At 41.2% G+C, this 13,274-nt stretch overlaps 1 protein-coding gene across 8 annotated transcripts in view; it reads right to left on the bottom strand.

The window, feature by feature from the left end:
• The window catches only part of KIF13A (kinesin family member 13A), a 126,937-nt gene that overhangs the window by 68,489 nt on the left and 45,174 nt on the right, over positions 1–13,274 (bottom strand). For all 8 annotated transcript variants that reach the window (XM_066992080.1, XM_066992075.1, XM_066992076.1 and 5 more), the window contains exon 3: positions 11,287–11,299. In XM_066992080.1, the coding sequence (XP_066848181.1) occupies positions 11,287–11,299 (13 nt within the window). The remainder of the gene's footprint in view (positions 1–11,286; positions 11,300–13,274) is intronic.

The raw sequence follows: 13,274 nt of genomic DNA, 5'->3' as shown, positions 1-13,274 counted from the left end.
CACATGGCCAGGCTATTATTTCTCTACTACTACTAATAATAATAATAATTTAATTCCAGCACTGAGCTCCACAGTAAAGTCAAACTCTATAACTGCTGCTCCCAGTTGTTGTGCACTAAGATGGGGACAGGAAGACAGAAAGACAATGCTGTTGCCACATGCTTTCAACATCTAATTGTTCACATTCAGGCTGTGTACAAAAGATAGCACCACCTGATCTGAATGCAGAGGACACCAAGTGGGGAGATAACGAAAAAATATAATGCAAACCTGAGGTATTAGGCTCGAGGACAGCTGTTGGTTTCAGCTGGGAAAAACACAGCATTTGAAGAACCAGATATGAAGGGAAAGAAAAAGAATCTTACTTGAGAAAACTGGTAGCGGCACAGAAGCAAGCCTGTGGACCTGTAAACAGCATGCTGCTTCTACGTGCCTGCAGTAAAGAACCCCACAATTGTAACAGCATGTGAGGAAAGCATGCCTACAGCAGAAAGGTAAAACATGTTCTGCTCCTGTGCTTGTCGACACAGAATGGCTGTTACTCCGTTATGTCACTAGCTGTAGCAGCTGAACAGCCTGAAAGCGAACTGTGAAACGTGGTGGTGGGTTGATGCCAGCCAGCAGCTGAGCCCCACACAGCCACTTGCTCACTCCCCTCCCTTCTGCAGGACAGAGGAGAAAATGGGAAGTGAACGTGTGAAAACTCATGTGTTGAGGTAGCCTGTTGAATAAGTGAAGGAAAGAAAAAACACAGCAAGCAATGCAAAGGCAATCTCTCACCACCTCCCACAAGCGGATTGATGCCCAGGCGGTCTTCCAGCAACAGCTACTTTGGCAGACCACTCCCTGCTCCATTTTTATCGCTGAGCATGAATGCCATACAGTATGGGATATCCCTTTGGTCACCCAGGATCAACCGTCCTGGCTGTGTCCCCTCCCAGCTTCTTGTCCACCCCAGCATCCTCACTGTGGGCAGAGGAAGAAATGGGGAAAGCCTGGGAGCTGTGCAAGCACTGCTTGGCAATAGCCAAAACACTGGTGTGCTATCAACACTGAGTCACCGATCTAAACCACAGCACCATATGGGCTGCTGTGAAGACAGTTAACTCCATCCCAGCCAGACCCAGAACACACATGTTCTCCCATTTGCTGTTTTAAAAGCAAGGGAAGTATCCAGCTTATCCTAGTCTAGAAATTAACTCCCTCTTCCAGGAACTTCAGGAAACAAGATGATCTTTGTTGCCAGCAGACTGACATATTAAGCTCTGTTGTCACAGCATCAACAAGCACAAGGAAAGCAGTGCACTCAGTCTGTGCACTCCATCTCTTAAAATAGGTAAGTTTGTATGAACAAATCATGACAATTTGGTCCATCTTTTGGATGCTTAGTTGGGTACCATAAAAAGAAAGAAAAAAAGAGCAGTAACATTATTTAGAAATAGAGGATGTGCTTCCTCTCCAGGACCGTATCACTAACTTTAGCTCTAGCCTACATCAAAGAGGAAGTCTGCAAAAAAATATGTTAAAAGTTGCTGTCCTGGTGTTTAAAAACAAACAAACAAACAAAATACTTCACATTTCTTCAAGTACAACTTTTGTAATTAATATTATGAGAAATAAGTCTAAATACAGAAGGAGTTAAAATTGAACTGAACATGCCCAAATCACCGAATGTGAAGTTTTATTCTGGATGAACCTGTCAAACGTCTAGAGAATCTTACTGAGGAAAAAGATATTTTCCGGTAAACAGATCTTTATGCAGAGAGAATAAAAAATCAAGAAAATTCCCCCAATTTGTGACAAAGAGCTTTTCATAACAGTAGGTCTTCATGGCTGGAAGATGTCTCCTTTCCTCTAGGCTTGAAGACACAGCCAGCGACCACTAAGCTAAGGCTGACCGAAGTTTCTGCCAACCGTAACAAAACAGCACCAAAAGGAACTCAACATGCAGAACTCGGTGAGATGACTATTTAGCAGACATCAACACAAGATGCACAGAAGTTTTACCATGACTTGGACTTCTAATGCTCAAAGAAGGACAATGTCTGAGCCTTAAGGACTAAATAAATAGTATCAGGTGACCTGCCTAATCTACAAGAACAGTACTGCAGCTCAGCAGAGAAAGCTACAAAACTACAAACAGAAAATCTAATTCTGTTAGACAAGCTATCGGTATGCCTGCTTTAATAAAAAGACTTGCTAGCATGTCACTCAAAGGTTCCAGCTAGGTAGAAACAGAATGAGATTCAATATTGTGTTCAGTGCGCTTGTGGACCTGGACCAGTGTCCTGTAAAAACACTTACACGCTGTCATTTTATCCAAGTTGCTTTTCCTGCACATCTGAGAAAATTACAGTATAGACATTTAGTATTGGCATTTGGCAGTTTTATTTTGCCCAAGCACACCGTTAAGTTGCAGTCTATTTGCCACATTTTACCACGGTAAACTGACTATGGATGAGCTAATCATAGAAAATCTGTTTGCGTGTGTGTGTTCTTTTGGGTTCCCAAGTGGGGCGGGAAGGAACCACTTCTTTATTAAAACTTTGCTTGGGCTGAGATTTCCCATGCCTAGTCTACCAACAGCTGACCTCCTTAGTGAGACAAACAATGCAGGTCAATATAGAGTAAGAGCCATGGGATCTATTAGGAGAAATGCAAAATATCCTGAAACAAACCCTGAAGTGTGGAAGATGGTTATGGATCGTTTCCTTTTGGCTTTCAGGAATGCAGAACCTTTTGGATTCCCTGCTGTTGCAGAATTACTGTACAATCTAACCTACGGATATACTGTAACCAAACTCTTCCTGAAATGTCTGTTGCTGCAAGTATTTCAGGATAAAATATCAGGATAAAATTTCAGGTAAGCACAGCAACTTTGCTCCCTCTCTTTCTCCTAATTATATGCAAAATATACCAAATGCAAGGTCTAAGAGAAGACTTGACAGTGAGACAATGCTTAGTCCACAAGAGTGAAATGAGTTCTGGAATTTCCTTCTAGAGAGGAAAAACAAAAAACCCCACCCCAAAACTATAATCCAACAGGGAGGACTGAGTCATTTACTGCAGTATAAATAGACAGAGACAACTTCATGAGTCAGGACGTTCCCTGCTGTTAGTGAAAGATGTAGTTTTGCTACTGAACTGTGAGCAAAATGCATCATTTACTTTCCCTTACCTTCAGACTTCACATAAATAGGGTGCATTTCAAATGACTTCTGTGCATTTGTTCATCTTGCTTCATATGTTCTATGTTCTAACCTGTTTTGTAACTTTTACAGCCCAAGAAACAGCGTCTCTCTTCTCCCGTTCCTCTTCTTCTGTGGAAATTTTCCTCCTGGGACTGGGTAACAATACCTAATCTCTCTATGATCAAACTGCAAGCAGATAAATTGCAAATGAAAACCTAATTGTAAGGATCCAAATCTGACATGCCTATTCGTCCCCCTCGAAACAAACTATTATCTGCAATGGATCTCACAACCCAGTTCAGAGAGGTTACCCAGCTACAAATGCTCGTGTGTAATGACATAAAGGGTCGATACAGAACTACTGTAGGCCAATTTAATCTATTGTCCTACACATTTTCCCCTCAGTTAAGGCAGTGAATCATGATTATTCAATGACACATAATAACATAAACACTGATCTTGTAAAGAGACTTAAACTAAAATATGTCCTTACAGCCACTTCTCATAGAAAAGCAATTATCTGGATTCCTTTAAAAGGGTATTTTTAAAAAATGGTCAAACTGATCCTAAGAAGTTCCAAAATGGTTATGAAAGAGGAAGGCAAAAAAATCTGTCTCAAAATAAAACAAATGTAAATATAGGATTTTAGCATGTTTTCACATTGCACATAAAAAGCCCAGGCAAAGACTTAGTCTATTTATAAAATCCTTTCTGGAAAATTGTTAATTCCTTCTAAGAGAATAAAGTAACAAGATTACTTAAAAAAAAAAAAAGTCAGGCAAAAAAGTGGAAGCTGCTGGGGCATGCAATACCTGTATAACGTGTATAGCAACTGCAGTAAAACTCTCTTCTCCATTAAAACAGGTGGGCAAAAATTGAAAAATTACTTGGATCAGTAATGACAGAACAGAAACTTGGAACATTCCAAGCAATGATAATTCAAGGAAGCACCCAACCAAAACTATTTACAGGACAACTCAGACCTCTGGAAAAACAGATTCCAAATGCAAGGATTAGGAGAGTAAGAAATAAGGCTTGTAAGAGCAACTTCCTAACCAGTATGGCTCTTCAGCACATACGTAACTAAAGCATTTTATGGGAAATGCCTGTAGGGCAGAGTCCTAACTGAGTAGTGAGACCTATTTAATCATATTTTCTTTTTTTTTTTTAATTAAATAAAGATGCTAGCTTCTATTTTCCTGTCCTCCAATGCAGGAAGCTGCAGGACATGCAGTGCTAAGAGGAGCACACAAACTCACCTGGGGTCAGTATACAGAACCTATGCTAGGACAAAGAATAAAAAATCCCGTTAGTCTCATCTAAGAAGATGCTCCCTTCCTCCTCCCGTCTTCGCTGATTATTCTTCCTTCAAAACAAATATAGTGGGTAGTATTTTTTCTTTTGATATAAGAAAAAAATGATTACTCTGCATACTCCTTAATTTTTTACTTCTTAAGACCCATTTCTCTGAAGAAGGTAAGAAAACCCCTGTCAATATGAACACCAAAGATATCAGAAGTTCTGCTGATGCTAAATACTCGATGGCTGATACTCAAACTGGGCATTCCTGGGCATTGAAAATGCCTTTTTAATTTTGGGGAGAACACTCAAAAGCAAAAGTCAAAATCCTTATCAACTTATTTCAAAACGATTATCGTACCATATTTGAACAACGAGAAATCTGTGACACACAAACAGAACTTTTTAAACTACAGGCATCCCCTGTGAATTAAACATTTTTGGAAAATATATTCCATTTGGGTGTTTTAACATCATAAGCCAAGTGTTTAACACAAAAGGCCAAGTGCTTTTTATTTGAAACTCAACATTTAAAATTGCTACCTGTATCTCCTGTAAGATTTCATGAACCTTCAATTATTCTTCTAAGCATTTCAAGAATATCTCTGTGACTCTATGGGCTAGTATTTCTAATTTACTATTACTCTGATGTCAATTCCATAGCCACTGTACCAGGAAGCTTAAAGTATTTTAAATAGGTAAGCAAAATGGGAAAACCATGAAAGACAGCATACACCTACCTACCAGTTAATGCACTGGTTGGTGTTCAACCACAAGCAGACATAAGCTCGCACAACTATTTACTAGGTCTAACAGCTAGACCCAAAATTATTCTGCGTTTTCAAGTTACGCAGGGAATTAAGAAACAAGCCTTAAAATCATCCTGTTTTTGCAAGATCGTGTACCTCATAGTTTATTTTAGCATCTAAAAGAAACAGCTAGATAAAAGGAACCCGCCAAGAACCTGCCATGCCAGGGCAATAGCCTCTACACTAGAAACTGTGAGTGGAGCTAAGAGATCAACGCTTGTGTTGTTTTCTTTTCCAGCTCCATTATTACAGTGTTTGACATTGCACGGTATTTTCAATCTAAGCAGTGCTACAGTTGGGAAAAAGCTTGAAAGTTTTATTTTATGGCTATGGAAACAGTCAAGTAACAGACAGAGCTACGAGTAATAAAGTACAGAGCTTTCACAATTGAGAGTTCAGAGTAAAACTAAGTATATGAATTGGAGTATGTACTCACTGCATATTCATTACAAGAATTTTAATTCACAAACATAACAATGGGGAGTTGTGAAAAAGAGTTGGCCAGGAAGTGCTAGATCCTTGTACTACTGTATTCAGAGCCATTGCAAGTGTGCACATTACCCGAGTTAAGAGTTATGTAGGTCATTTCTAGGTTAGCAAGAACAATGCTCTGAACGTTAATGACTATTAAAAAAATAAGCAAAAGACCTTTCTCATGTTTTTTTGGAAGCTAAGTAAGGAAAATATACAGGGCTTTGACTCAGATTTCTTCAGCAAAGACCTACAGCAGTTTCAGACAGCTGTTTGTTACTGTTTTGCTAACGGGATGACAGGAGGTTCCACTGCAAAACAAACAACGGTGCTGGTCAATACATTGCCATGTCAGTGAAAAATCTGGAAAGTTGTCTCAAATTCATCTGTACCTGTCACTTAAAATGAGATAGATTTTGAAGCAGAAGAGCCATTGGGTCTGACTACTACACAGCACATAAATTCTCACAGAATCAGAAAAGACAGCCAAAGGGTATTCACATTTTAAATAGCCAAAATAATATTCTGCAAAGGTCATTTGTATTAAAGCCCCTAATCAATGCATTCAAGAATTAATATTTTGAAGGGCTTACGCATGCAAGTATACCTATGTGAACTACTTACAGGTAGGGAGTATCATATCCAGTATTAGTGCTTGCCTGATTAAGCCATATAGAATCATAGAATCATAGAAAAATTAAGGTTGGAAAAGACCTCCAAGATCATCTGGTCCAACCATCATCCTACTACCAATGTCACCCACTAAACCATGTTCCTAAGCACCACATCCAACCTTTCCTTGAACACCCCCAGGGACGGTGACTCCACCACTTCCCTGGGCAACCCGTTCGGATGCCTCATTGCTCTTTCTGAGAAGTGTCTCCAAATTGTTTTAATTGTTGAAGAGTAGTGTTCTTTGTCCAATTCTTTGTTTTAATTGTTGAAGAATAGGGCCATGATGTTTCCATTTTTCCACTCACCAGGGACATCGCCCAACTGCCAGGACTTTTCATCTATGATGGAGAGAGGCTTGGCAACCACATCAGGCAGTTCCCTCAGGACCCTGGGATGCATGTCATTGGGTCCCATAGACTTGTACCTGTTTAGATTCACCAGGCGGGGTCGAACCTGCTCTTCATTTAGAGTGGGTAGGACTTTGCTCCCCCAGCCTCCATTTACGGGTTCAGGGAAATGAAAGACTTGGGAAGCCCGTCTGTCAGTGAAGATGGAGGCAAAGAAGTTGGTGAGTACCTCAGCCTTCTCCATGTCCATCGTTACCTATTATTCAGATATAGAAACTCACTCCTAATATAAGAAATTAGCCAGCTATAATCTCTTACACACTACGATTTTCACCCCTCAGTCTATTTTCACAAATGGTAAAGGTGCATGGTGGCCCGCGGGGACTCCTCCTGTCACCCCAGCACAGCAGACTGAAGGGAGCTGGGTCCTCTCTTGTGCTCCTCCTCAAGGCTCTGTGCAGAAGGGATGCCACCTCTCGCACAAGGGCTAGGGGATGGGAAAGAAGCACTCACGTAACCCCTGAGAATTGGCAACAGAGTTCTTTATTGCCGGGATATCTTGCAGGTGACCCTGCGGGATGTCCGTGGTGTTTGTTGGCTCCAAGCTAATGCTGGGGATGGAGGCTGCACGACGAGTACGGAGCTCGTCGGCCACTCCTGCGACGCTGTTGGTGCACTCTGATGGCAGGGAGCAAAGCCTTGTCAGGGTAGTCCCAAGTCTGCTCTGGCCGAGGCGGATCCACTTCCATTGCTTCCTCCACATCTCCTGGTGGATTCAGCTCCATGGGCTCCATGGTGTTTGGCAGAAGGACAAGCCAGTCCTTGCCCGGGACTGCCCACACGGGATGCCTTCCATCTGGAATGTTTTCAGGCCAGGTTGCCAATCCAGGGGGTCGTCCACTTCCATGCCTAGGTCCCATGACACTGTCCAGCTCATTTCCATGCACGGGTTCGACGCTGCCATCTGGTTTACGGCCATGGCTGGGTCCCACACTGTGTTCTGGACGACAGGCTGGCCTCTGCTCCCCACGGCTGTCTGGCTGACACTCCTGCCTTCGCCCCACACCACTGTTGCGCCATTGGGAAGGCCCAGGCCCCCTGTCACTGTACGGCTGAGGGGCCGGCCTGTTCCCCGCGTCGCTGCGGTGCCAGTGGTACCGCTTATAATAAGCGCCTGTGGGCTGCGCGCCAGAGGTCCCTCAAGCACTGGTGTCAGTTGTGCTCCAGGCGCGATCCCTCTGCCCACGACACGTCTCCTTCTTGTTAGGTGCACTCCTTCTCAGTGCTTCCTTGGACTGCATTGCTGTCCTCTCGCACCGAGGAGGCCTGCCGCTCGCCTTGCTGCTTCGGCTCTTCTTCCTGCCACACAAGTTGGCTGTCAGAGGGCCTAGAAGCTCAGCGAGTGGCGGGCCAGCTGCAGGGGGCCTGTTTTATAGGGCCCGGAGCAAAGGCGAGGCAGCGGTGGCCACCGTGACCTCAGCAAGCCTCTGTGATGGAGTGGCCCACGCATGGCCAAAGGCGGCCGTGTTGGGGGCAGCCTGGAAGATGCCCTCACGTGGACAAGCAGGAGGGTCAGGCGGGCTGAGGGCCCCTTTTCTGGGGCTGGCTCCCCTGGGCCACAGGGACTGCCCTCCACTGCCCTGGGTTTATTTACTAGAACAAGGAGTTAGATGCAAACACAGAGCTTGATTATGATACAAACATAATTTGGGAAGAAAAGGCAAAGAAAGATGTGGGACAGACTAAAGCAAACTTCAGAACAGTTCTCCAAAACTCAAGCAAGGGCAATACGGAAAGTCACCTTTCTTTGTACCTGTACTTCAGAGTCTTTTTTTTTTATTATTTATTATGACTTAATTACTTTAGAAAGGAGTCTAATTTCACATTCATTATTAGTCCTTTTAAAGCCTAATCCTCAGTATAGACTAGAGAGAGTCTGGGGCTTTTAGCGTTTAGCCGTGCATTACCCAGACTGAACATATTCCCTAACATACACTGCCTATATATCTATACAACATTGAAAATGCATAGATACCATTTAACAGTCATTCCCATCTGACCAATAGATGGCCAATAAATCGTCTTTTGTTTTTAATAGAAAAAAGAGTTATGCTGCACAGGTGAAGATATCGCTCACATGAACCTCAAAACCTGTCAGCCTGACAGGGAGGGTGACCTACAGGACTGACTACCTGGATGCTAAAAAAAAAAGAAAGGGAGAAGTGAGGAAGGGAAATTTTCATTCACCAGACAGCTGTTGCTACATCTCTACTACAAGTGTTCAAGTAGCTAAGCGCACGTTAGGAAAGAGCAAACAAAGTCTAAACTGGTAAGCTTGATGTAGATGGAAGCCACTAAAGGAACTGATAAGGAAAGAAGTTGGTCACTGTTTGCTGAGCATCCGCTGTATGAAAAAAACACAGGACCTACCGCATAAAAAAGTATAAACAGAAAATCCTAAGGCAGTACTGGGCGCAGCTCATAAGTCTCAGCTTAGAACAACTGCTTTAATTGTCACAACATTAGACTGAAAGCCCAAGATCAGTAATAAGCTGAAACACGATGGTTGTAGAAAGACAAAAACCCTAGTATACTTATGTAACTTTTCCTACCACAGTTTCATAGCTATTGAGTTGGACTGGAATCACAATTCACCCATGACTGATGACAGATTAGCTTATTAAAGATTTTTATTTTTTAAAGTTCAACACTTATGAAATTTCATTAAAAAATCCTAATTTGAACATTGACTATGAAGGGTACCCAAAAAGCCGTATAAGTCAAGGAACATCCTACTCTCCTATCATGTCTTTACACACTCATAAAATGATTTCTACTGATGGTAAGAAGCACCTGCTGTCTCAAATTGATAAACATTTCACACATCATCATAAATATCAGCATTATAGCTCAAGGATATTAATGACAATCTAACTATACCTAGTAATTAAGTAGCACATATACACCAGTATGCAGCTGGTATGTTTTTGTGGAAGAAACTCAAGGCCATCATTAAGCTTTTACATAATGTAGAAGAACAACTTTACCCGCCTACAATGGAATACAGATGGGGAACTACAGAAAAGGAAGGCTCTTGAAAAAAATATTTTGTGAAATTACAAAAAAAATGGGGGGGTTCTTTTTTTTTTTTTTTAAGACAACGGTCAGGCTCTTTTGCACTAGAATAACTTCATCCAGAATAGAATAACTTTATCTAATGCTCTAAAAAAACAACAGAGGAACTAAAAACCAGGTCCATTATTTTAAGAGATTCAATCACTCACAGGAAAAAAAAATCAGTCCACAAACCATTTTAAACTGAAATATCAGTGTTATTTATTATAACAACTTCCACCATTGCTTACACCTGCTGTGACCTTAAATTACGTTTGGTTTATACGATTATTTCAATTCATGTTAAAACAGATTTTGTTTCCTTGCCTAATGGGAATAACACACATCACTTACTGGATGATGTTGTCTTCTGACACTTTAGAAAAATACTCAAAAGCTATACGCACTTTATATTGATATACATATACACACATACACACACATAGAAATAGCTGTCTGAACCATGAGACATATTAATTGTCTAGATAGATAGATAGATAGATATCCACCCCAATTTTGCTTCCCAGAAGGCCTACAAAATACCTGCAGAAGACATATCAGACTTGCACATAAACTATTTCTTGAAGATCTACAAACCAAAGAGAATAAAGTAAAATAAACTCATTCACAGTAACTACAGCCCTCTCCTATGAAAATTAACATGCAACAGAAACAGAAAGGACAAAATCATCATTCAACTGCTGCAGCAAAATACCAATGTGCTGTTTTGCATCTGTTGACAAGATGTAGTTGACATGCTCCTTTTCCCTTATCATTGCCACCAGCCCTGTACTGATACTGTATTTCTCATCTCAGTAAGGCTCCTTCTCTAACCCAGTAGATACATAACACTCATTCTCCCTCCCTTCCCCTGCATTACACACACAGAATCATTTCTAGACAAATTCTGGTGCCCTCTGGCCACTTTGCACAAATTATTAATTCTTGAAGATCGTCAACTGCAATCAAGAACAGTTTGTTTCTTCCTAGATGTATTTTACCACCTTTTAAAGCAATATTCATTTTAAAACAGAATTTTGTGCAATGATATGTTTTCCACACATTATTTACTTATTCTTTCACAGGTATTTAAGAATGCATTGAAATCATGGCTTATTCTGGTCACAGCTTTAAGAAGTCATGTGCCTTAATCTGCATGTCAATTGGATTAAAATGCAATCTTCTGGAATTATGAAGTTAACTGAGAAGTATGAGGAATAGAGAGCTTGTGTTGTTTTTTGTTTGCTTGTTTGTTTTCTAATATGTTTTCCTTTATCAAAGCTGTATATTGATCACATACTACAGGAACATGCCAGACACTTTGGCAGCGTTCAACATTTTTAAAGCAGGCCCAAACACAAAGAGAGACAAAACACTTACCTTAGGTGGTTTTCTAGATGATGGGAAAAAAATCAGCAACGATGAAGAGAAGCACAAATACACCATTCACATAAAGGGAAGGCAGCAAAGAAAAAGAAAAGAAAAACAAAGTCAGTGTACTTCATTACTATTATCTCTACTTTTCTGTAATCCATAATGTATTTAGGAATACTCAAGTCAGAAGAAATCAGAAGATATTTATATGATACACCATAAGTTTTTAACAAAAATATCAGTAGTTACTTTGTCAATAATACAACCACACATTAAAAAGAAAGGCGGGAAAATGCAACGTTCCTTATAGATATAATATTTTACAGCACCGAGTTCTGGAAGGAAAGCAAGCATCCATTTTCTTTGCCATGGAAGTCAAAGCACACCCCATCTTTTCTTGCAAACTAAAACCAAGTCTGTAAACTGATAGATAAAGGTGCCAGGCTGTGAATCCTCATTGACTTTAGGAGCGCTACAGATATAAGACCAAGGAGTTTATAGAAATGTGTAGAAAAATACACTTACTTTTTCCTGGGCTACAGAAAGCCTACAGAGAGCACAGGAAACCAAAGCAAAAACACCATTACCCTTCATGCACAACTCTAACTGGTGCTGTCAGAAATAAAGCAGAGGCAAAAAATACCAAACTGAAGACACCAATGCAGAGTACTTCAACTTGCCCTTCCATGCTTTATGCTTATGCTAGCAGTCATGGGGTCACATAGTAAATTAGATCTGTTTGTTTGGGTTTTTTTGGTGGGATTGGTTGAGCCGGGTCACTGATGTGTCTCACTGTGCAGCCTTGTGCTTGCTACTGACAGTGCCGGAGAAGAGGCGAAAATACAGCAGAGAATTGGATTGATGTAGGCCACTCATGAGAACTACAACCTTATGCATAGGTTTAAGTTATGTATTGAAATAAGCCTGAAGTGATGCACACTAGAAATTTCCATTTGCATTTCACATCAAGAAGAAAAAGTGCACAAATGTGAATGAAGAGAAAAAAACACAGCCAAATAGGTCTACAGACAAAATAGATCAACCACAGAACGTAGTGAGCTTTACAAAATAACGACAGTGATGCAGGGTCTCCATCTACCCAAGAAGGACAGTCACTCTACACTAAATTTAATGATACCAAGAGGCTGATATCTCAGTGCAGAAACACGCAGGACCAAGCCCAGCTTTCACCCACCAGGCTACACACACAAACTCCACCAAGTCAGAGTGGAAAATAACTCTTTGAGCTCTTTTCCTCTCAACCCACAATACAGAGGCTCAGCAAAAAGAAGGGCAAGACCACAAGAGAAGGGTAAGAGAAGCAAGTCCACAAAGACATGTTACACAATCCTTCCTGCCTACTCTCGGCTCGTACCTCAGATGACACGTCTGCCTAAACCAGAAGCTACGTAGCTGGCATAGGGTACTGGTGTAATGCAAATACGCGTTGCCTCCGAGCCAACCCACCTGTGGCAGCCCTACCCTCTCATTAACAGCAGCGAGCTCACGGCTGGGTGGCTCAGAACTTGTGCCAGAACCGCTGTTATCTAGTTGAAAAATACTATTTAGCTCTACCTTCAATATTTTTCCATTTAAACAGTTTTCAGATGTGATGGAAGTCCAACTTTGCCAGCTTACCTAGGCAAAGACTCAGCACCAGCTCTAAACTTTCTGTTCCTACATCAAAGAGATGTTCCTATTGAGGGAAGTTACCCACAGTTCCTCGGAAAGATTTTCCTTTATTTTAAATGCACTCAGGTCTTGAGAAATAATTCAAGAACGTATGAACTTTCCTAGGGAATTCCCGATGGACAGCTGTGGTAGTTCTGTAGGGTCCTAACTAAACAGATCAGTTGAAGAAAGCAAACGCCAGCACAAAGTTTACCAACTGTGTTTCTGAGCACGTTACTATAAGCCTCAGGTGGAAAAGGGGTACAGAACATCATTAAAGTAAACAAATTCTTTCACACATTTCTTAACGCTTTTCCTTAAGC

Source organism: Anser cygnoides, chromosome 2 (genome assembly GCF_040182565.1).
Source record: "Anser cygnoides isolate HZ-2024a breed goose chromosome 2, Taihu_goose_T2T_genome, whole genome shotgun sequence".
Taxonomy (NCBI): domain Eukaryota; kingdom Metazoa; phylum Chordata; class Aves; order Anseriformes; family Anatidae; genus Anser; species Anser cygnoides.
This window is presented reverse-complemented; position numbering and strand designations above follow the sequence as displayed.